We start from the raw sequence: 22,953 nt of genomic DNA, 5'->3' as shown, positions 1-22,953 counted from the left end.
TGCCAAAATGGCTAGACAAACGTCAGAACTAGCAGCTTCAACTGAAGTGCCAGAACTACTCCCCCTACGGGTCACACATAGGCTGTCAGTGACAGCATTCCCTATGGCCAACAGCCCAAGACATATAATCCTCAAAGAGGCCTTCCGCAGAAGGCCTACCAAGGCCGCTCAAAGGCTTCTGGAACCAGCTTCTTTTCAGGAAAAGAGGGTACCTTTAAGGGAATGTGGCCAGGGGGCCCGAGGGAACCCTAGCCAGTCACTTGTCAGGGGAACGTACTCGACCCTGATTGCCACCAGGGAGGCCTGACCTGGTCTACTTTACAGAAACATAGTCTTGGCCAACAACCTGTCTGATCACAGAGTCTCCAATCACATTTCTTCAGAGAAGATATCCAGTAAGAGTGACTGCAAAGAGGCAGTAACTAACTCAGACCAGAGCGTAGAGACGGGCATCCCGGACAGCAGGACTCAGCTTAGCGCTTTTTTACCCTTACTAATGAGGGGAGTAATACTCTGCTCAATCCTAGGATCTACTCAGCGCATGATTATTTGCACTGAGGAGGCTGTGCACTCCAAAGGAACCCAACAAGGGGAGTACATTTAACAGCCTGGGGGTTGATCCTCAATAGGGAGGCCTCAGAGAGGCCTTCAACCACTGACCAGCTTAGGGAGCTAAGTACTATGCAGGACTACCCTCAAACGAGAGGAGTACAGAGCTCGACCTAACAGATAAACCGTACTGTAGGCACAAAATCATGGAGGCCCAAGAGGGGGCCTGCCACATGACACAAATTCTACACGTGTGGAAATACAATACAGCAGCGTTGCTAAAGGCCAGCATGCACTCAATCTGCTTAGAGAACACCCAGAAATGGGAGGAGGAAGCTTAAAGGGAGGCCTGTGAAGGCCACACACCTAAACAGCTTGCTTGCTGATAAGCAAATCCAGCAGATTAGACTGAGGGTGCCCACATAACAGTCTATCTAACACAATCCAACGAGCAGTGCACTCAGTAAAAACACTTTTTACTCGTTAAAGCAAGAGGAGTACAGCATACGCCATCATGCTCTGAAGGAGGCCCAAACGGGGCCTACAACTCAGAATGACACATGTTGTCACTTCTAGTGGCAATTACTAATAGTGGTAAGCTCTCAGGGAGCCACATATAGAACCAAACCACTCAGTGAGGTTAACTATTAGCTCAGCCTGAGCTTAATATCAAACAACACATTCCAACAGGCAATGTACTCAGTAAAGCACTTAACACTCTTAAAGCAAGAGGAGTACAAAAAACTCTGCCAACATGTTCCGAAAAGATGCCCAGACTGGGCCTACTACTCCAGGAGACACGGGCGTCAGGGCATCATGCACTGAAGGAGGCCCAAAAACGGCCTACCGCCTCAAACAGACACGGACATAAACCTGTGGCAGTGTCTAAGTTCTAAGTGAGCGAAACTCTGACCAAAAACATCCATCAACAAGAGCTTGTGACACAACAAGCTACAGTGCTTAGAAGGAGGCTTATCTGATGAAAGCCTTCAACTCCGACAATGCAACAGAATTCTTGTGGCAGTGTTTAAACTCTAAGGGAGCTAAAAAAGGAACCAAACTGAATAGTGAGGTTCCCAAAGTGAACTCAACCTGAGCTATGCATTCCAACAGGCCATGTACTCAGTAAACACCTTTACTCTTAATGCAAGGGGAGTACAAATTAATCACCATGCTCTGAAGAAGGCCATAAACAAGCCTACTACTACAGAAACAGGTGCTAACCTGTGGCAGCAATAGAGCAAAGCTCACATTGTGTAGGGAAAAAACTAGAACTTAAAGCATAAAAGTGATGCTTTATTTTTTCATTCACGCCATCCTGAACACAAGGATGGATGCCTTACACCAACCAGAAGTTTACACATCTGTACTGAACCCTAGGGAACGGGAGCTAGATAAAAGCTGACACCGTTACACTCAAACTTGAATGTTAATTCAAGGGGTTCAAGGGAAAGGCAAACACAGTATGATTGAAAATTCTAGACAAGTGGGGCCTACGCAACACTAGCATTCTCTTATCCACCTAAAGATAAGGGGCCTACCACCTGAGACAACGGCACCAGGGAGGCTAATGATAGCCTGCTACCTTAGCTGCTATCTGTCTTGCACCTACACTAAAGGGGTAAAGGGCTTTTTGGCCTGACAACTCAGAAAGAGGAGGCCAGAACTAGGAAACTATACAACCTGACAAGGGAAGTAATGATACAAGGAGGAATGCAAAGCAAACACCTAACCCTAGTTCTTTGCCTAGGCCAGCTAAGCTGTGGGCCCATAGGGCCACACATAAGCATAGATCTGCCTGGGGGCTAAAACTCAGCCTAAAATCTCATAAGAGAAGAGGCTACTCTAAAAACTCTAACATAAGAGCTCAAAGGAGCAAAGCTCAACCCAAGCCAACAATGTCAGGCGGCCCAGGAGGCTGACGCTAAACATAGATCTATCTGAAGTAAAGAGTGCTAATCTCAAAACAACTCTAGCTATGACCAGAGGAGAAGCTACTCTACCAATGGTGGCTGTAAAGGCGGCCATCTTGTTTGCCAAACCAAAATAAATCGTTCAAGCCAACCTAATGGTTTTTAAACTTCAGAGCCCTTAAAAACCCCTTACTATTTTTCCCTCTACACGCCCAGGAAAAAACCATAGAGGAAACTTAAGGTCAGATATTCTATAATTTAAATATAGACCCAACTTACCTTCCTGTGGCTCGAAGACCGAAGACACCTAACATGTAAGGGATGGAATCTAGGGTCCTATTAAGCCTAAAGGAGCCTTTTTACTATCAAGCCAGAAGGTGGGCCATCAGAATTTTATTCATCATGGGCCCCGTCCTCAGCCTGACTGTAAGAAAGCCTGAGCGTGTTACATTTTAAAATTCCATAACCAGGAGGTGGAAGAAGAGAGGATAGGGTAGAAGTGATCTACCCTCACAGAAAGGAAACCAATCACCGACGCTGCTGGCGTCTGTGGTTGATTACCTCCCTCAGATCCTGCTTCTTTTTCCTAGAGTCCCGCCTTCTCTGGGACTTACTCCGAGGAGGAGGTGCCCGAGAGGCAACACTGGACCTCTGGCCCTGTCTCCGATCCTTGAATCAGGACGGGCCAGGACCTCCTGTCTGTCTGGGCCCAGGATCGGATCTGAGCGGTATGCTGGTCTTAAACGCCGCCGAGCGCGCCTTCGCCTCTCTGAACTTTCCTACCACCGCCTCGACAGGGGTACCGAAAAGTTCAGAGGGCGAAACCGGTGCATCGAGTAGAAAGCCCTTTTCTTTCTCCCTGATGTCAGCCAGGTTCAACCACAGGTGTCTCTCCGTGGCCACCATCGCTGCCATCAATCTTCCAATCGAAGCAGCGGTTTGCTTAGTGGCTGGGAGAGCCAGATCCGTGGTGCGGCACAGCTCTTCTACCGCCTCAGGGGACAGACCCTGCCTCTGATCCAGATCCCTCAGTAAGTCAGCCTGGTAGGCCTGTAACACCGCCATGGTGTGTAAGGCCGCACCAGCCTGACCCGCTGCCGCGTATGCCCTGCCATTCAAGCGAGAAGTCACTTTAAGGGGCTTGGAAGGCAGGACCAGTGCTTTTAGTGTCGGGGCCTGCCCTGTGACCCCTCGTCAATAGGGGGCATTGGCACATACCCATGCTGGCTCAATCCCTCCACATCAGCAAAATTCGCCCGCTGATGCAGATGAATACGAGCCGAATATGGGTTCTTCCATGCCTTCTCGATCTCAACATGAAGATCAGGAAGGAATGGAAGGCTCACGGGGGCTGCTTTGTTATGGCCAGAAAGGAACCGCTCGTCAAGCCGTCCGCGTGCGGCTCCTCTCTTAATGCACACTCCCATGGCAGCTGCAGCCTGCGAGAAGCGCGTTCCATTACTTCAAGCAGCTCCGCATACGCAAGGCAGGGAGGCTTTGAAGTTTCAGCAGGCTCACCTGCTTCCTCTTCAATAGCCATCTCCTGCTCTCTTGGGCTTGCAGCCAGAAGAGCACTCGCTGCTGGATCTGAAGATGTCAAAGACAAGACATCGTCATCATCCAACAGCTCACCCTCGTCAGCTACAGAGGGTTGAGAGAGTTTTACACCTCTCTCAAATTCCTCCACAACCTCCATCTGCGAACCCCATGATTTCAATTTCAACCACCACTCTGCCTCAGCATGAGCGGGGCCAGAACCACCAGGCACCAATGCCGGCTCCTCTCCCCTCAAGAAGAGGGCCAGACGAGAGCGGAGGCAGATGCTCACAATGCTCTTCTCACAGACAGAAAAAACACAGATTGTGTGTGTCACCAGGTGTCAAAAAACCTGGGACATGGATCAGCACACTTTCTGAAAAGTTTGTCAGACATAGTAAAAACTCTTACCGGATTCGAAGTAATCGCAAACAGACAAAACAGTCCCTGAAGACGAAAAGACACTGACTCTCTAGGCACTCCTTATATACTTCCGGGTCGCGCTATGATGGCTTCATAGGCTGTCGCCGGCCAATAGGATTGGTAGGATTTGACAATTGCTTTCAGACACCGATTCACATGATGGCGTTCCCCATATGCGTTTTGAACGCAGTGTAGAGTTCCTTTTCGAAAGGGAACAGTGCTTCCCACAGATTTGAAATACATAGCTGTGTGGAAAATCCTTCTACCCACAGTGCAAAAAATGGTCAGAAGCTACCTAGTTAACTTCGAATTAATGAGAAATTAAATTATATGAAACGGAATTAATATAATTAATTGAAATTTGAATCAAATTAAATACAGTTGTGTAACCAAATAATAACCGGGGGTTGTATACATTTTTTACTTATTTATGAACAAGACCTAAATATACTCGGACTCTTATTTTGAAGTGTGTATGCTTACTATTGCTAGCTGCTGATTCAAGTTTAGATGAGGTAGATAATAATATATGTTCTTACAACTATTTACAATATTTTACAATACCATAAGTAAACTTCTGTCAATACTGAACAGCATTAGTCATATCAGCATAAGCAATCGCTTGGCATAAACGTGCACTATAGTAGGCTACATTGATTGCGAACCACTTAGAAGCAGTCTGAGCGCTGCGTGTATCGCAAGCCAAAAGGGTCAGAATTACGCTATAGATTAATCATGTTTACAGTCAAACGGGTTCAAAGGAGTGCCTATGAATTGATAGGATATATTTATGTACAATAGCCTATAACTTTGTGGATATTTTCATCTAACAACATTAATTGCTAAGATTTCATGTTCAGCAATACCTACCCCATTCTATGTATTCAACTTATTACCCAGACACTTTTCACGCTAGTAAAAAAACTGAACACTAACTTTAAGTAATATATCCAAAACGAGGAATTTTCCCTAGTATAACAGAAGCGAGATAGTGTTAAAAGTTGTGCAACATATCATGTGGTAACCGAGTTGATAGCCTGCCTGTTCCGCATGGATCGCTGGTTCGTGGTACGCTCTTAGCAGGTCTAGGTTGAAAGAGTGTATTTGCTATGTTAAAGAAACAAAAAAAGACCCTAATCTTTTTTTGCGAGCTGATTTACGATATCCACCTTGTTTTGTTTATCTATTAAAATATTGTAGAATTTGGTGTTTCAGTTACATTGTCAATATTAGAATGTCGTAGTAATTATTTTTTATATGATAAACAAAAGCCATCGAAAGACAACATCCAGCTGATTGAGCTATACCATAATATCCATTAAAACTCATTTGAAATGTGCAATCCCAAAATAATAATGTTATAATAAAAAAAATAAATAAAAAAACTAATGTTATAGAAGACGATGACCTCATCCAGGAGTACAAAATAAGTATCAAGAACAGTTACTGTTCTGGGCTGCGTTTCTCAAAAGCATGGTGAGCTGATCATGGAGACCATTGTTGCTAATTGGTGCTACGATGACAACGAAATGCTATTTACGATGCTTTTGAGAAATGCACCCCTGGATGCATTTTGTACCTACATGTTTTGTTAAAACCTTAAACAAATCAACATTATAGCTAATGCTGGAAAGATTTTCAAGATAAAATACATGTTTGTTTTATAGTGTGAGAATGGAGATTTTTGTCTGCAATGAGGAGGATCAGCATTGTTTTTGAGGGCCAGCAAGTCATGTTTGCAATCTGGCTAAAACCTGTGCTATTCTTCTTGGACTCACTCACACAGTTCCTGAGTTTTGGTTCATTTATGAGGCGCGCTCCATTTCATGTGCAACAAAGGTGATCGCGCCGGCGCCTCCATGTCATGATTAGGCCTATTTTGTCTGCTATATTTGCTTCTTATTTATATTGGTTGATAAAACATTGATTAAAATTAAGATACAATTTATACAAAACGAAATTCATTTTAAAGAAAGGCTTTCTACAAAACAAAACTTAATGAAATGGTCAAAATTATGTCTGACCCATTCAGTGTCTCCCGACATATTGCGCATCTTATGATCCTATCTTGCTCATGCTGTTCTCTTTCCATAATCAACATAGAACAAATTTAAAAAAATAATATTTAAACAAATAGGCTACTTGTGTTTTTTTACTTAAATTCATGTTTTATTCATATTACATTGTATTCATTAAATGACATTAATACATTTCGCCATATCCAATATATTTTTGTAACATGAAGATTAAAATATTTTTGCCCTTTCGATCGTCCAGTTTAGAGCAAAACAAATGACTTGAAAAAAGTCCACCGTTTGTGGGAGAAGTTCGGTCTGAACAAAGCCGTTAATCGAATTTTGAAGGATAATGCAAAACAATTTTCATAATTTTAAAAGATAAAACATAAGGTTTCTGGTCTATGAAGGTCAGCCTGGTCTTTGGTCGGACAAAGGCTGACTGTGAGGGGAGAACTTATATAGTGACTCAAACAAGATGATTAAAGACGTGCACCTGAATGGAATGAACTAATAATGAGGAGTGGGAATAACTGAACAAAGGAACATGTGACAAATGTAAACAAACTGAAAGTTCATGGTGACTAAAAATGAATATAACTGTGATAATAATATTAGTAGGCCTATGGGTTTCAATGTGTCTGAAGCTCCAAACTATATAGGCTAATTTTGCTGCTTGTTTACACCTTACTGTGTCCATTTTTTTTCCTGATTAATCTGCTTGCTTGACTGCCCCATTAACATTAATCGTTTGGGATGCTTCCCGCATTTTCTCTGTTAGTCGAAAATATAAAATTAGGCTATAGGCTATTTCACATATTTGGATAATTATTTAAAACCCAGCAGACCTTCCATTTGGTGTCGCGGACACTGGGTCTCAAAGTCTCGAATTCAACATGAATTCAGAACCTTGTCTGAATTTCATGTCGTGGGATTAGCCTATTAATTTATACATCGATCAACATCATTTTGATGGTGTTTATCAACCACGACACACCTACTGTACCATTGCAGGAGGATGCTTACTTGTGAGCCCCGCGCAGTGTCAATTTTTAGTTTCCCGTTGTGACAGTGGAACACTCCAGTTTACTTTAATATTCTAATCGAATCACAACAAACTATAGGCTATATCGTTGAAAAGGTATAGCCTACAAGTCTCAGAATACATGTTTTACAATATAAATTATGTAGGAACAGTATTTGATTAATTTCTGACAAGAGTCTGCATCAAAAAAAAAAAAAAAAAAAAAAAAGCTAAATGTTGTATGAAATGATGTATCCTATCCCCATGTCTTGAATCAGAATTATAATGTTCATTTTCTAATTAAATTAAATATAATATATATATATATTGCAATAATATACTAGTTTCTATGTTGATGGATTTATCTGGTCTCTAGCAGCTAAAAGTTTCTCAGAAAAGGCATTTTTTCCATAAAACTTGGTTAGACTTGATATTATTTATTTATTTTTGGGCTAAAACATATTTATTTATATATTTTTAATAAAGGAAAAATATAATAATTCTGTACATTTTCATAATACATTTAAACTTAACTTTTTCATATTTTTTTTTTTTTATTTTTTTTATTGATTCCACTTCAGCAATAATTTGCCAAATGTCTTCTTTCAAAATAGACCTTAGATCTGTATTCCAAAGCATTCATGAATTACAACCATTTAGTTCGCATGTCGTCTACACTAGGAAAAAAAAAAGCTTGCAAAAAAAAAAGATTATTTATTTCTTTAACATAGCAAATACGCTCTTTCAAACCAGATCTGCTAAGAGCGGACCACACCAGCGATCGATGCGGTTTGGGAGTCAGGCACTTTAACAAGCAGGCTATTGACTCGGCTACCACATGATTTGTTGCACAACTTTTAAACACTATCTCGCTTCTGTTATACTAGGGACGATTTCTCGTTCTGGAAATATTACTTAAAGATAGTGTTCAGTTATTTACTAATGTGAAAAGTATCTGGGTAATAAGTTGAACACAGAATGGGGTAGGTATTGCTGAACATGAAATCTAAGCAATGACATTAAAGTATGATAAAGAGGTGCGATCTTTAATTAATATGTTTAATGTTAGTAGAGATGAAAATATCCAAAAAGTTATATTGTACATATATCCTATCAATTCAGAAAGGCACTCCTTTGGCTAAAATGATCCGTGCCGAATTGGTCTGGTCTGACTCAGTTTAACCATTTAAACCTACTGGCTGTGGAAATCAGGGGGCGTGAAATGCCGTAAAAGACGCACGCTCTGTGCAACCAAAATGGCACTTTTTACGGCGTCATATGGCAAGATGGACTGCGTAAAAAGCGGCGCTTTTCATGCACACTAAAACGCCGTTAAATACAGCGTCTTTGACGGATTTTTACGCGTTTTTTATTTTGCGGCACGAATACTGTTTAAAACGCCGTTAATCTATAGCGTAATTCTGAACCTTTTGGCTTGCCATATGCGTGAGCAGGTAGAACACGCAACAGCGCCACATTTAACTTTGAAACGTGCGGCACATACATGAAATTATAGCCTTGAAATTTAATCACATCAGGTATCGCGATCTATGTTCTCCCATCCACAAAATGTGGGAAGCACTGAAAGAGCTTAAAAAGGAAACTTAATTTTGCTTTGTGAAGACGTTGAGGTTTATGGAGGATGAAAAACAGCCAGCCTGTGAAGCAGGATTCTTATCTCCTTCTTGATATCCTTCCCCTTTGAGTGCAGAACTCATCTGAACATGTTTCAGGTCACTTCCAAATCGAGCAGCTTATAATCAATGCGGCGAATTTGTGTGTTTGTTCAAGACTTGAACATGAAGTGAAATCCGTGTGAATTCACTAATTCATACACAATTCTTCCGGATTACACAATTCATAGTGGTCTCGCCCACTGAATTCGCTGTTTAATTAGCTCCTGAGCAATGCGATAAAGCTACTGATAATACTGAATGGACCATATATATATACACATGCGGTGACAGGCGTCGTATTCCTATAGGTCAATGTGAATCAGTGTCAGCTGATGCGAGCTTGACTAACGTGACCTGCCAGAACGAACGCTGTACACTTGATTATTATACAAGCAAGTTTCATGACCTTATACTAATCTCAACATGATCTGTTTGTACTTTCAATAATTTAAATTTTAATCATGTCACTATTGCGTTCACATTAAGAAACTGCTTTGTAAATATGCATTTGCAATTTTATTTAAATTTGCCTTTCTTTGAGACTGAAATGAAAATGAAATGTTCACTCTGAGGACACTTTTCAATAATGAAATGGTAAACCTGGGTTTCATTTTTATTTCTTTTCAATTTATTAATTTATTTAAAATGGGCAGAACCTTCCATATATATCATAGTTTACAAAATAGTGCATTCTTTACCTCAGTCTTGATGTGGTTGTCTCTGTAGCACAGGTGCTGTAGGTATGCCGCTGCATTAGCCTGCACAGATGGAAACTGATGCTGTAGCATGTGGATTACCTCCGACAGGTCTGGGTCACGCCATGCAAACTCTCTACAAAAACACATTTACCCAATACAAAAAATTCACATGAAGCTAGGTTATGCTTTATCATTTTATTTTACCCCACCAGGAACAAATACATATATACAGTGCACAGCATAAATGAGTACACCCACTCTGAACAAATACAAAAGATGTATTTTCTTTATGATCACTAATACAATTCATGGAAAGATCGCAAAACTAAATTGTATTAAACATATACATGATAAAAACTGAGAAATATATGTGATTAATTGCCATAAAAAAAGTAAATTAGCCAATTTTGCTTAAATTAAGGATTGCAGAAATGAGTACACCCTAGATTTAATTCAACAAATGTATAATATTCTAGTACTTAGTATGCCCTCCATAATTTTGAACATACTGCTCTGACCCTTCTTGGCACGGAGTGTACAAGTTGATGACAAATTGTCACATCTGTCCTGTTTAACTCCAGGATGATGAGCTCCTTAAATGCCCTGATCTTTAATGGGGAGTATTGCTCAACTCGTCTCTACAGAATCCCCTACAGGTGCTCAAGAGTGTTAAGATTGAGTGCAATACATGTCCACAGAAGGTTTTTCACCTTGAGAGAATGCATATCCTCATTGTCATGTTGAAAAAATGGCCAACAATGCAGGGAATTAGGAAAGGGTAACATCTTCTGTTTCAAGTTTGTGTATTAAATTACACAGTGGTGTGGGAATTCATAACAGCACAACTCCCTCACACCTTCAGCACTCATACATCCCTATATAAGAGCTTTACTACCACTGAACTTCACTGTGGGAACCAGGCACTTCTCACTGTACTCCTCCTCTAGCAACACCATAACATTTTGGATGCTGTTAGATCCAAAATTATTGGTTTGGTCTTATGAGACCAGAGTATTGATTCCCAGAATCTATATTTTGTAAATATGGGCTTTGGAAATGGCTAACTGACTTTATTGCGCTTTGGCTACATTAGGTAGTTCCAGTGAGAACAACAACTATGCATGTAATTTCTGCAGGCTGCATCTTACTCTGTGAGATAAACAGTCACTTCATAGCTTTTGCTGGCTCTGAGACACTCGCTTGGTATTTCTCCTGCTCTTTGTCTAGCAAAAAAATCCCTCATCACTAAATGAAAGCTTAAAATGAAGGCCTGATTATTTCAGGGGCCTTGTCACAAGTCCATTGTTTTTGAATTTTTGTGTTACTTTTGCTATATTTTCACACCTAAAACAATGATTTGGTAATCCTCTTGTGCCACTGTACTCTTTTGTGCTAAGAAATAAGTCTCCTGACAGTTCTTTCCCAAGTGGCTCCATTGTTGTCAGCATTAAGTCTGAGAAATGATTCAGTAGGCTATATAACACTGTTAATTGTCAAGAAATTACTTCTCTTTAAATGTTTTGGTTCAACATACTTACCTGTTGATCAAACATTGCCTTAAACTTACACCAGAATTTTTTTATTTAGTAACTTTTAGGAGGGTGTACTCATTTTTGCTACACAACATTTTATCACCTTGATAAGAAAATCTTATTTTCCTGAAAAATTTTGACATGCTTCTTTGGTAATTGATTAAGCAGACTTGCTGGAACATTATATCTCTAAAGATCCCTAACATGTCTTCTAAGTAAAGGAGTAATTGCTGACTTTCAGAAGTTTCAGAGGGGGTGTACTCATTTATGCTGTGCACTGTATATATATATATATATATATATATATATATATATATATATATATATATATATATATATATATACCCTTCAAATAATTTAGTCAGTTCAAGAATAATAATTGTTTGAAAGAATTAAATGAGCAGTTTCATGTCTATGCTTGTATTGTTCAACTGGTTGAGGTTGATATGAAGACCACTTTCTTGTTTCACAGACCGAAAAAGTTTACTAGCCACCAATTTAGCTGTGATTCAGAAACATCACAAGTTGGCTTTGATGTACAGTAACTAGGACAAATGTTAGCAGATGGCCAAAACACTGTCTATAAAATCCATCGCAAGAGTGAACACTACAGCTTAAGTATAAAATTATGTGATTACAATCACACTGTGTAAACATGACAAAAAGCACAAGTGTTTGTTTGAACAAGTGCTGTGAGTGAGGTGTCAGTTAAGCTCTCTTTGTGTCTTTTTTTACATTTCTGCTGATGTTAAAATAAGAAATGTAAAAATTGCTGAGCTCTGGTAATTAGCATTAGTAGTGTCGTCTACCTTGGATCTTTCTGCATGCTGTCTATTGAAAGGGAGCGTGTGGCATCATCATCCATGGGCTGACGTGTGTAGCTGGGATCAGAGGGCCAGCAGGGGGCAGACTGGTATGCTTGTGTGTATATGGTGTTTAAAGCATAGTTATTTCTTTGGCACGTCATGTTACTGCGCTGACTGGATTTACGCTGCAAGTTACTCATACCTGAAACACAACAAACACAGCAGATGTTAAGATTTTTGTTTTGAACCTTGGATTCTCTGATTTATAGAGATCTATATAATCAGTATCCAGTGTTGGGAGTAACTGGTTACATGCAATTTAATTACAAAGTAAATGTAACTGTAATCCATTACAGTTACCTACTGAGAAAAAAAAAAGTGTAATTAAATTACAATTGTTAACGACTGTTGTTAATAACAATTGTTACAAACTGTTAACGATTACAAAAGGGGTTACATCTGAATATTTTCTGTAAAAAGCTAGGACATGTTACAGTGTATGATCACGCTATCATTCATTCAAGGGCTATTAAACCATTGCGATAAGACAAAAATAAGAACTTAAATCTGTACTGGCTCGCGTCTGTGAATCTAGTGTCTGTGTGACAGACACAGACACACTCGTGTGCACAGACAGCACTTGAACAGTGCTTTTGCATTTGAACAGCCAATAACACACAGAATTATGACAAAATATCCACTTTGTCGAGTATCCTCGTAAATTAGTTAAATAAAGTCTTAAATGACGGTAAAGAGTTGTGAGAATAAATGATGTGTGTCAGATCCACGTCATGTGCAGCAGCTCTTAAAGGATTAGTTCACTTTCAAATGAAAATTACCCCAAGCTTTACTTACCCTCAAGCCATCCTAGGTGTATATGACTTTCTTTTTTCTGATGAACACAATTGGAGATATATTAATAAATATCCTGAAGCATCCAAGCTTTATAATGGCAGTGAGCGGGATCAATGAGTATGAGCTAAAGAAAGTACCTCCATCCACATCCATCCATCATAAACGTACTCCACACGGCTCTGGGGGGTTAATAAAGGTCTTCTGAAGTGAAGCGATGAATTTGTGTAAAAAAAAAAAAATTTTAACAAGTATATTTAACAAGTTATGAAGTAAAATATCTAGCTTCCGCCAGACCGCCTTCCGTATTGAACTTACAGAAAAAACGGAACTGGCGTCACGTCAGTAAAGCTTTTTCCGTAAGTTGAATAGGGAAGGTGTAGGACGTAGCATAAGCTTTTTGAACTGCGAGAGTTTTACACTTTCTTCATAAGTAGAATATGGAAGGCAATCTGGATATTAATTAATATATGTCTGACTATGTTCATCAGAAATAAAAAAGTCATATACACCTAGGATGGCTTGAGGGGGAGTAAAGCTTAGGGTAATTTTCATTTGAAAGTGAACTAATCCTTTAAAGTGACAGCAGCCATTATTGTTATAATCAAAGAACAAAAGACAAAGAGAAAATCACTCACTGCTCTTGACTGAACTTTTGTAGCTTTAATACGGATTCATCTATATTTAATTTATATTTTATGCAGTGAAGACTGTGAAGTGTTTGATAAATGTATTCAATTTCTGTATATTTTCAACATGTTAGATAAAATATTTAAAATTTAGACTGTCTTTATGTTGTTTCTACATTAATTTGGAAATTAAATGTGAAATTATTACAATATAAACATATATTAAAAACTTTTAATGTTAGGTCCGATTAATTGTGATTAATTACAGAAAAAAATGTGCGATTAACTAGTTATTTTTTTTAATCGATTGGCAGCACTAGTTGAGTAATATTAATTTGTTGCTTTGCCTGTTTTTGATGTACACGATGCCTACTGCCATTTAAAGACCATTTAGTAAAGCGATGCTTTTCTGATGCTTTTGATTGGTTCTCTTGTTTGTATTTTGCAGCGCACCACGTCTGCCAATAGGCTTGTTCGAGATGCATCTGCGCTGATGTCATTTTGATGTCATACACCGATCGGTCTGCGCAGCACCAATGCATCTTGAACAAGCCTAAATACATCAATCCACATTCCTGCTGAAAGCTTTAGGCTACAAACTGTCTGAGAGGTGCCACCATGGCGAGTGATAAAAATGCATTCCAGTGCTGGAAATGTAAAAATAATTTCATCCAGAAATCAGAAAAAAAGGGTGCAAATATAACAGTTCAGTGCAAAATATGTTGCCAACTATTAAAACTCTATTGACTATTTCTTGTTATGATTTGAAATCTATATTTAAACTCAGAAGGATCTCAAAGTAAAAAGAGGTGCCAAAGTCTGATTTTGTGGGGCTGTGCTTTAAAATTAAATTATTATAATCTTCATTCAAGTGATGAAGGATTTTGAAAGTCTGACAGTAATCAGTATTGAGGCTACTACTGTAAGGTTAACCCTGCTTGGTTTAAATGTTTGCAAATGATTAACAGTTGAAAACATTAGAAATTTAGAAAAATAATCAAAAAGTAATCAAATGTAATCAGTTACATTACTTTAATAAATTAATTGAAATAGTTGCACTAGATTTTAAATACGGTATCTTGTAATCGTAATTCCCAACATTGTCAGTATCAATAATCAATCTGTAATGTGTCTGTTGCTAAGTTCCGTAGTCCCTTAACAAGCAGTTTATTGCTGCCAGCCAATTGCTTTGTTTTATACTACCAGCAATTATTCAATTAATCTTCATAAACTATACCATTTGAAAGCTGATTTTGCTAAAATTAATCAGAGATTGTGTCATCTTTGACATGGATAGAATGAAAGGAACCAACACTTTGTTAATTAGGATGGCAAACCCCTTTCCACACCATGTGTGAAAAAGCTCAGAGGTCCTACAACGCCTGCGAGAATTCCAGCTATTCCTGAAAGCAGAAAAGTGCACATTCCACCAGCCCTTTGTGACTTATGTCCACTCTTTTTTAGGCAATGGCCACCGAGGGGCCAATCGTACCCTCTCACTGCTACAAGATAAGGAGTGGACCTTACCACGGATCTACCCCCATCTGATGGTAATACCTGTATCCTTGTAATTGTAGATAGAATTTCCAAGGCTCACTTTCTCTTAAGGGATTCCCCACTGCAACTGAGACAGTTGAATAAGACCATGTAGGAGCAGATTACTGAAGTTGTCATTCACGGCACTATCTTGACACTTTATTAAACCACGTATTTTGTAATTTTGGCCTTCCAGAGGACATAATCTCTGTGTTATGGTCACCAGTATGGTCCACAGTCACCAGCTCAGTACCCGTCTGCACTACATTTCCCAGCATCCCTCCTGATTCACACCTGCACTCTGTCAGCCATCACCACACCTGCCACAGATCACCTTCATCAGCACTCTCCATTTATATTGACATTCCCTTCAGCTCTTCCTCTGGTCTCGTCAATGACAAGTTACAGACTCGCCAAGCTCTACTCACCTGAGATACCTACCTGTTGTTTTTGATTCCGTCTTCTGTCTGCCTTCTTTTGTTCCCCATTGTTGCCTGCCTGGATCTTCAGTTTGCTTGTTGCCTTCACCGCTCACCACCTGCACAAAGAACACAGTATTACCGCCAGCTAAGTCTTCAGAATATCTATTATCAGCCTCATATCCTTAACTATGTTGCATTCCCGCTCTGCTTCCCTTGCCTCTGCCAATAAAGACTTGTTATTATATCTTACCTCGTCTGTGCTCTTCTGTATATGACACTCTGATCGTGGGCCCCAATTTATTTCCAGAGCCTGGAAAGCATTCTTCACCCTCCTGGGTGTGACCATGAGCCTCTCATAAGGATACCACCCTCAGTCGAATGGGCAGACAGAGAGAAAGGTACAGGAAATTGAACATTTCTTGAGAACCTTCTGCCACGATCACCAGAACTCCTGGAACTGACTTCTAGTCTGGGCTGAGTACCCATCAACCAGCAACTGGACTCACGGCCTTAGAGTAAATGTTCTGTTTCCATCCCCCTCAGTTCCTGTTGTCCGGGGAACCTTTGGATGTCCCATCTGTAGACTATTGGTTCTGGGAGAGTGAGAGGGTCTGGTATGCGGCTCATCACCATCTCCAGCGGGCAGCACAATGCCAGAAGGGTGCCCGGAGGGCCAACACATCTACCCAGGCAGAAGGTGTGGCTCTCCACGAAGGACATCAAGCTGCACTTACCCTGCAAGAAGCTGAGTCCCAGATACATTGGCCCTTTCCCATAATCCGCCATATCAACCCTGTCACTTATCAGCTGCAATTTCCTGCACATTATCATTCACTCTTCCTTCCATGTCTCGTTGCTCAAACCTTACCACTCTTCTGTGTCTGACTACCCCACAGAGCCTAATCCCATGGAGGAACCCCCCCATCAAAGCTGACTCCCGGTTACAAATATATTCCACTTTTTAGATAGAATTATGACAGCTTACTCTACCAACCTGCTCTTGACTGAACTCACGCAAAAAGAAGTGAAGGAAAGAAAAAAAGACGCCTGAAAAAGCGAGATCATCTGTCTATTATCTGATTGGCTGTCTCTGAAGCCAACTGCATTGCCCACCCCCATGTTTATATGAATCGTTGATCATTTCTCGAGTCCTCCCACTGAGAGAGGATTTGTGCCGCGATCGAGCACTCATGACAGCTAATGATTATCACGCGTACCTGCGGAATCATATCGATATGGAAGAGGCTCTGGCGCGCTCTCTGCACACGGGCTCCACGCACAGAACGCTCATATTCAGCACCCTCGCTGTCATAGGACTGCTGCAGGTCGCGTTGAGTGTGGCGATTTTGTTGCACTTAACCGGTTATCTCCGAGAGGTAAGAAAAGAATTACCCCTACATCGACTAAGCTACTGAAAGAGATACTTCCAGAGGTCCTAGATCCACTTCTTAATATCATTAATTCATCTTTGTCATACTTCCGAAAATTTAACCTGGCTATAATTAAACCTCTTGTTAATTACAGGCCAATCCTGTCAAAGATACTAGAAAAGGCAGTATCCTCACAACTATGTTCCTTTTTTTTTTTTTTTTTTTTTTTTAGAAAGAAATGGTATCTGTGAGGATTTCCAGTCAGGATAAAGACCATTCTATAGTACTGAGACGGCTCACATTAGAGTTACAAATGATTTGCTCTTACCATCTGATCGTGGTTGTATTTCTCTATTAGTGTTACTTGATTTTAGTGTTGCATTTGACACTATCGACTATGACATTCTTTTGAATAGACTCAAATTATGCTGGCATTAGTGGAATTGCATTGGCATGGTTCAAATCATACTTATCTGACCGTTATCAGTTTGTAGTAGTAGAGTAGTAGTAGGAGATGTCATATCGATCAAAAGTTCAGTATGGAGTGCTGCAAGGCTCAGTACTAGGACCATTGGTGTTCACTTTGTACATGCTACCCTTGGGAGAAGCATGGCATTAGTTTTCACTGTTATGCTGATGATACTCAGCTCTATATTTCTTCACACCCTGACAAATCTTACCAATTCACAAAATTAACGGAATGCATAGCTGATATACAAAATTGGATGACTAGCAATTTCCTACTACTTAATTCTGCAAAAACAGAGATTCTAATTATTGGACCAAAAACCTCAGCACATAATAACCTAGAATATTGGCTAACACTTGAAGGATGTTCTGTCAAGTCTTCATCGTCAGTTAGGAAACTGGGTGTGCTCTTTGATACCAATCTTTCATTTGAAAGCCACGTTTCTAGCATTTGTAAAACCGCATTCTTCCATCTTAAAAATATATCTAAATTACGACATATGCTCTCAATGACAAATGCGGAACAGTTAGTTCATGCATTCATCACCTCAAGGCTAGATTATTGTAATGCTCTACTGGGTGGTTGCCCTGCACACCTAATAAACAAACTCCAGCTGGTCCAAAATGCAGCAGCTAGAGTTCCCACTAGAACCAGGAAGTATGACCATACTAGCCCGGTTCTGTCAACACTGCACTGGCTCCCTATAAATAAATTAGGTCAGCCGGAACCAGGAACACTTCCCATAACAACCTGATGTACTCACTACATCATAAGAAGAATGGCATCTAAGCCATTCTTAGTCTCTCTCTGTTGTAGCATCTAGACCAATCAGACACACACATAAATTATTATTTATATTTGTTAATAATCCAGAAAACTCAGTCTCCCAACAAAGGTTTGTAAACCATCCCCCAAAACTGCTACTAATTCCCAAATGCAGTTAACACCAGGTGCCTGGTTACAGGACAAAGGAAAACTGATAAGACATTTTACGACCCAAAGGAATTTGCAGAATCTTGACTCTCACTTAAATCTTGTTGAGAAGGACAAATAAACCCTTTTAATCCTATATATTCTATATGTATAACCACTTGAGATATTATGCAGACCAGACTAAGTGTCTGGGTACATACACATTCAAACGTGCATATCTATAGACTAAACACATAAATGAACGGCAAGAACGCATTAAAAGTCTTCTGTTTTCAGTTAAAAGGTGTCATTTAAGTGTCCCCTAAGTTAATAATTAATGATTTTTACAAGGAAGTGATTCAATCAAAAACTTCCTTTAGCACGATAATAACTTTTTCCTAGAGCTGCTGTAAAGCCAAAACAATCTCTGTCCATTAATTTTCCTGTTATCACTGTGAAGCTGCTTTGAAACCATCTGTATTGTGGAAAGCTCTATATAAATGAAGATGACTTGATTTGACTTGCACATTACTCAGACTTGACTAATGTGGACTCAAACCCAACACTAGATGTTATACACATTTAATTATTTTTTTTATCTATTTAACTGTAAAATAATTTCTTTTAATACAATTCAAAGTAAAGAGAAAAAGATTACAAAAGTTGCGGTAGGTGCATACCAACAGATGACCCGTAGAAAGCACTCTGCGGGCTGTAGTTCAGGTCTGCAGCTGTTTGGCCAAGGCTGTGATACAGGGGTCCCTGGAAGGTGCGGCCCTCATAGATAAGTCCAATATGGTGGTCAGGGGAAGTGACTGACCTCATATCAGCACATATTTGACTGTGTTGACTGGTGTTAGATGCTCGTACACCTGATGACAAACAAGAGAGACCGTCACTCATATACTTACTGACATACACTAATTAAATTCTGGTTCATATAAATCAGGGATGGGGAACTTTGGTTCTGGAGGGCCACTGTCCTGCAGAGTTTAGCTCCAACCCTGAATAAGCTAATCAAGATCTTCAGAGTAATTACAAAGCTAAAGGGTAGGTGAGTTTTAATCAGTGTTGAAGCTAAACTCTGCAGGACAGTGGCTCTCCAGGACCTAAGTTGCCCATCCCTGATGTAAATGGTATATTCACAGGAGAAGATAACAAAAAAGCCCACAGACAAGTAAAGCGAATGAGAGACCAACTTTAAAAGCATAACTTAACAACAGCAAAAAAAAAAAAAAAAAAGGTTTTGGGAAATGATAAATCCTTGCAAAACATATTTAGCTAAAAATGCTTTCAGGAAACGCACCCCAGGAACAACATGAGGGTAAGTAAATGGATCAGTTCTCATGTTCAGTTTTGTGCAAACTATAACTATGGCTATATAACTAGACTTTAACTAGAACTAGAACTAACTGTAATCATTTTCATATAATTTTCAATTTAGATTAAAAAGTAGCTATATAATTTCAGTAGTATGTGGGGTACAAAGAAGCTAAAATCACACCAGAGCAAAAGGCACATTTGATTTTATTTTCCTCTTAACCACTAGATGGCACAAATACTCACAGAAGCACTAAACATCCACCTTTTACTGTGCACTTGGAAATTTGGCTGATCTTTGATGCGATTGCAGGTAGCAACGCAAAGTCGCTTTTGCTCTAAGTTGATCTAACATATTATTTTTTTTAATTTATTTATTTTTTTATTATTATTTTTTATAGATTTATGTTGCAAAAGAAATGATCTTGTTAATGATTTTCAGTTTTGTTCAAGATAATTAAATCAACAGTCCCCTTTCGAAGTGGAACTCAATACTGCATCAAGGAGTTGACACTATGGGAATGCTCCTCATGAGCCAGTGTCTGAAGCACATGTGCGCCAATCTCAACTGGCTTCCACAGTCAGTAATGAGGGCATATAACTGACCACATATGCCAAGTCAAGTCAAGCTATGGCAAACCGTTTTGACTTTTATTCATTCTCAGGATATGAATTCTTAATATCAACAATTCAGTTCTTGATATCAGGAATTACATTTCCTCTAGTAACAATGGCAATTTTTGATATCAGGAATTACATTTCCACTAGTAACAATTCTTGATGTCAACAATTCAATTCTTGATATCAACAATTCAATTCTTGATATAAAGAATTACATATCCTCTAGTAAAAACTAGAATTCTTGATATCTGTAATTGTATTTTGCTAGTGAAATGTCACCATAGGCTGCCATTCAAATTCAATAGTTGATATCAAGAATTGATTTCTGACTAGTTGAAATTTCAATTTCACATATCTGAAATACAATTCTTAGTAAAAATCATAATTTTTGATATCAATAATTACATTGTTACTACTAAAAATGCAAATTTTTGATTTCAATAATTCAAATGACGCTAGTTGAAACGTCAGTTCTTGATATAAACAATTGAATTGCTACTAGTAAAAATGTTAATTTTTGATATCTGAAAGTGTATTTCTGATATCAATATAATTTAAGATATCTAAAATGGCTTTCTTACTAGTAACAATCATATTCATGATATCAGAAACTAACATTGTCACTAGTGACAATCAAATTATTGATATCAAAAATTAACATTGCTAGCAATTCAGTTGTTGATATCAAGAATAGATATTTGCACTAGTAACAAAGTAATTAATGATAAAAAATTATGATTTTTACTAGTAAGAATTGTATTTCTGATATGTGAAATTAGAATTTCAACTAGTAAGAAATCAATTCTTGATATCAACAATTGAATTTGAATGGCAGCCTATGGTGACATTTCACTAGTGAAAATACAATTACAGATTTCAAGAATTTTAGTTTGTGCTAGTGGAAATGTAATTCCTGATATCAAGAATTGAATTGTTGGTATCAAGAATTAACATTGTTACTAGTGGAAATGTAATTCCTGATATTAAGAATTGAATAGTTGATATCAAGAATTCATATCTCAAGTCACGACCTGATCCAGCGTGACTCGTAACAGCAGTGAAGAAATCCTGCAAAGTTACATATTCGTGTGCACTAAGTTTGCACAAACAGGGGTCCACTAATCCCCAAAATTGTGTACCCGTAATAAAGGGGCATATTAGTGTCCAGTGAACTGGCACCAAAAGAATCCGCCGAGATTCTAAAGTTTGTAACCGTGATAGTGCAGTTAAATCAGCCGTAAGGGAATCAGAACCCCATAGACGCGCTAATTTAAAATATCACGAATTAAAGTAGGTGGATGCAGTACCTCTGACCAGACGCCAGAGGGCAATCTGTTCAGGTGTGTTGCACCCCTCCCTACTTCATTGTTGTGTGGACTCATTAACGCCATTGTGTGGACGTTCTGGGTTAGCTCTGCTCTCCATACGTTGAGCTGAAGTGTTTCCAAATTCCTTTTGGCTACTTTAATCTAGTTTGCCGTTATAAATGTTTGTTGATGGTTATGCTTTTCAATCGTGTTTGGAATGTGGTTTACCGATTTAAATTTGATTTAAATACGTTTAAATTTTTAATTTAAATTAAGTTTCCCTTCCAACAAGAGAATTCACTTTCTGAAAGTGCTCCCCCTGGTGGACACTCCCAGAGAAGTTAGTTCCCGTCTCTGAGTATTTGTCCCTTTTCCTGCTTTTCCTGTGTTTACAGATTTTCTCTGTTCTATGTTATTTTATTATTCTACTTGATTTTCTTTCATTATACTTTTCCCTCTCTTTCTCTCGAGTTATTTTCTTTTTTTTTTACTTTGGAAATTCCTTTCTTGTTATTACTTACTGTTTTATTTTTATCCACTCTTAGGTCTGTGTCCTGTTTGTGATTTGCTGGTAACAGCATTCTCACATCCAAGCTTCCCTTATTTTATACACTTATTTTTAAATTTAATTAAATAACATTTAATTGAAATTTAAAATTAAGTAGTGTCAATCAGTTGGCATTTTGCTCATCAAGAAGCAATTCCCTTTAGGGAATTCTCAAATAGGGAAGACTTTCTCCTTTCTTTTTCCGATTCTGTTATTCTACGCACTTATTTAAATTCAATTGAACAGAGTTTAATTCAAATTTGAATCAAGTGCCTCTGAATTGTTGTGTTTTACCTTGCCTTATTTTTTTCCTTTTCTGCTTTTAGCTAATTCATTCTGACTATCATTTTAGACCCCTATTCTTTTGTCCTACACACTTGATTATTTAAATTCAGTTTAAACAAGATTTAAATTGAGATTCAAATTTACAATTAAGCTGTGTTTGCGTGACCACTTGTGTATTTGCAAATAGGGCCCTCTAGCGATCGGTGGTGAGTTGACGGTTGTTCCAGTGAGTTCCAGTGAGCGGAATAAACTAGCCTGGCGGATCTCTCACTGGCTGTGGGTGAACCTCGGTCACTTCTGACCTCGTACCACGGGCAACACGCAGGGACATCAGCAGGTTGGGTGTGTCAGGTGCAAGGAGGCAACAAGTCCAGGTTGGCAACAAAGGCAATTTTGTTTAATTTCCCTGTTTCTGCACGACAGAACCGCCCTTTGAGTAACTGCCTGCGGGGTCAGACTCTGGGGTTGGGAAAAATTCAATTTTGGCCGCCAATCTGGCCGTTGGCGCAAA

At 39.0% G+C, this 22,953-nt stretch overlaps 1 protein-coding gene across 17 annotated transcripts in view; it reads right to left on the bottom strand.

Annotated features, from left to right (window-relative positions):
• Window positions 1-22,953, bottom strand: part of LOC127518793 (plakophilin-4-like) — a 263,494-nt gene that overhangs the window by 74,969 nt on the left and 165,572 nt on the right. For 16 of the 17 annotated variants that reach the window (XM_051905907.1, XM_051905908.1, XM_051905905.1 and 13 more), the window contains 3 exons: window positions 19,043-19,234; window positions 12,176-12,374; window positions 9,835-9,967 (listed from right to left, as the gene is read on the bottom strand). In XM_051905907.1, the coding sequence (XP_051761867.1) occupies window positions 9,835-9,967; window positions 12,176-12,374; window positions 19,043-19,234 (524 nt within the window). The remainder of the gene's footprint in view (window positions 1-9,834; window positions 9,968-12,175; window positions 12,375-19,042; window positions 19,235-22,953) is intronic. The other variant, XM_051905909.1, reaches the window with a different exon arrangement.

Source organism: Ctenopharyngodon idella, chromosome 9 (genome assembly GCF_019924925.1).
Source record: "Ctenopharyngodon idella isolate HZGC_01 chromosome 9, HZGC01, whole genome shotgun sequence".
Classification (NCBI taxonomy): domain Eukaryota; kingdom Metazoa; phylum Chordata; class Actinopteri; order Cypriniformes; family Xenocyprididae; genus Ctenopharyngodon; species Ctenopharyngodon idella.
This window is presented reverse-complemented; position numbering and strand designations above follow the sequence as displayed.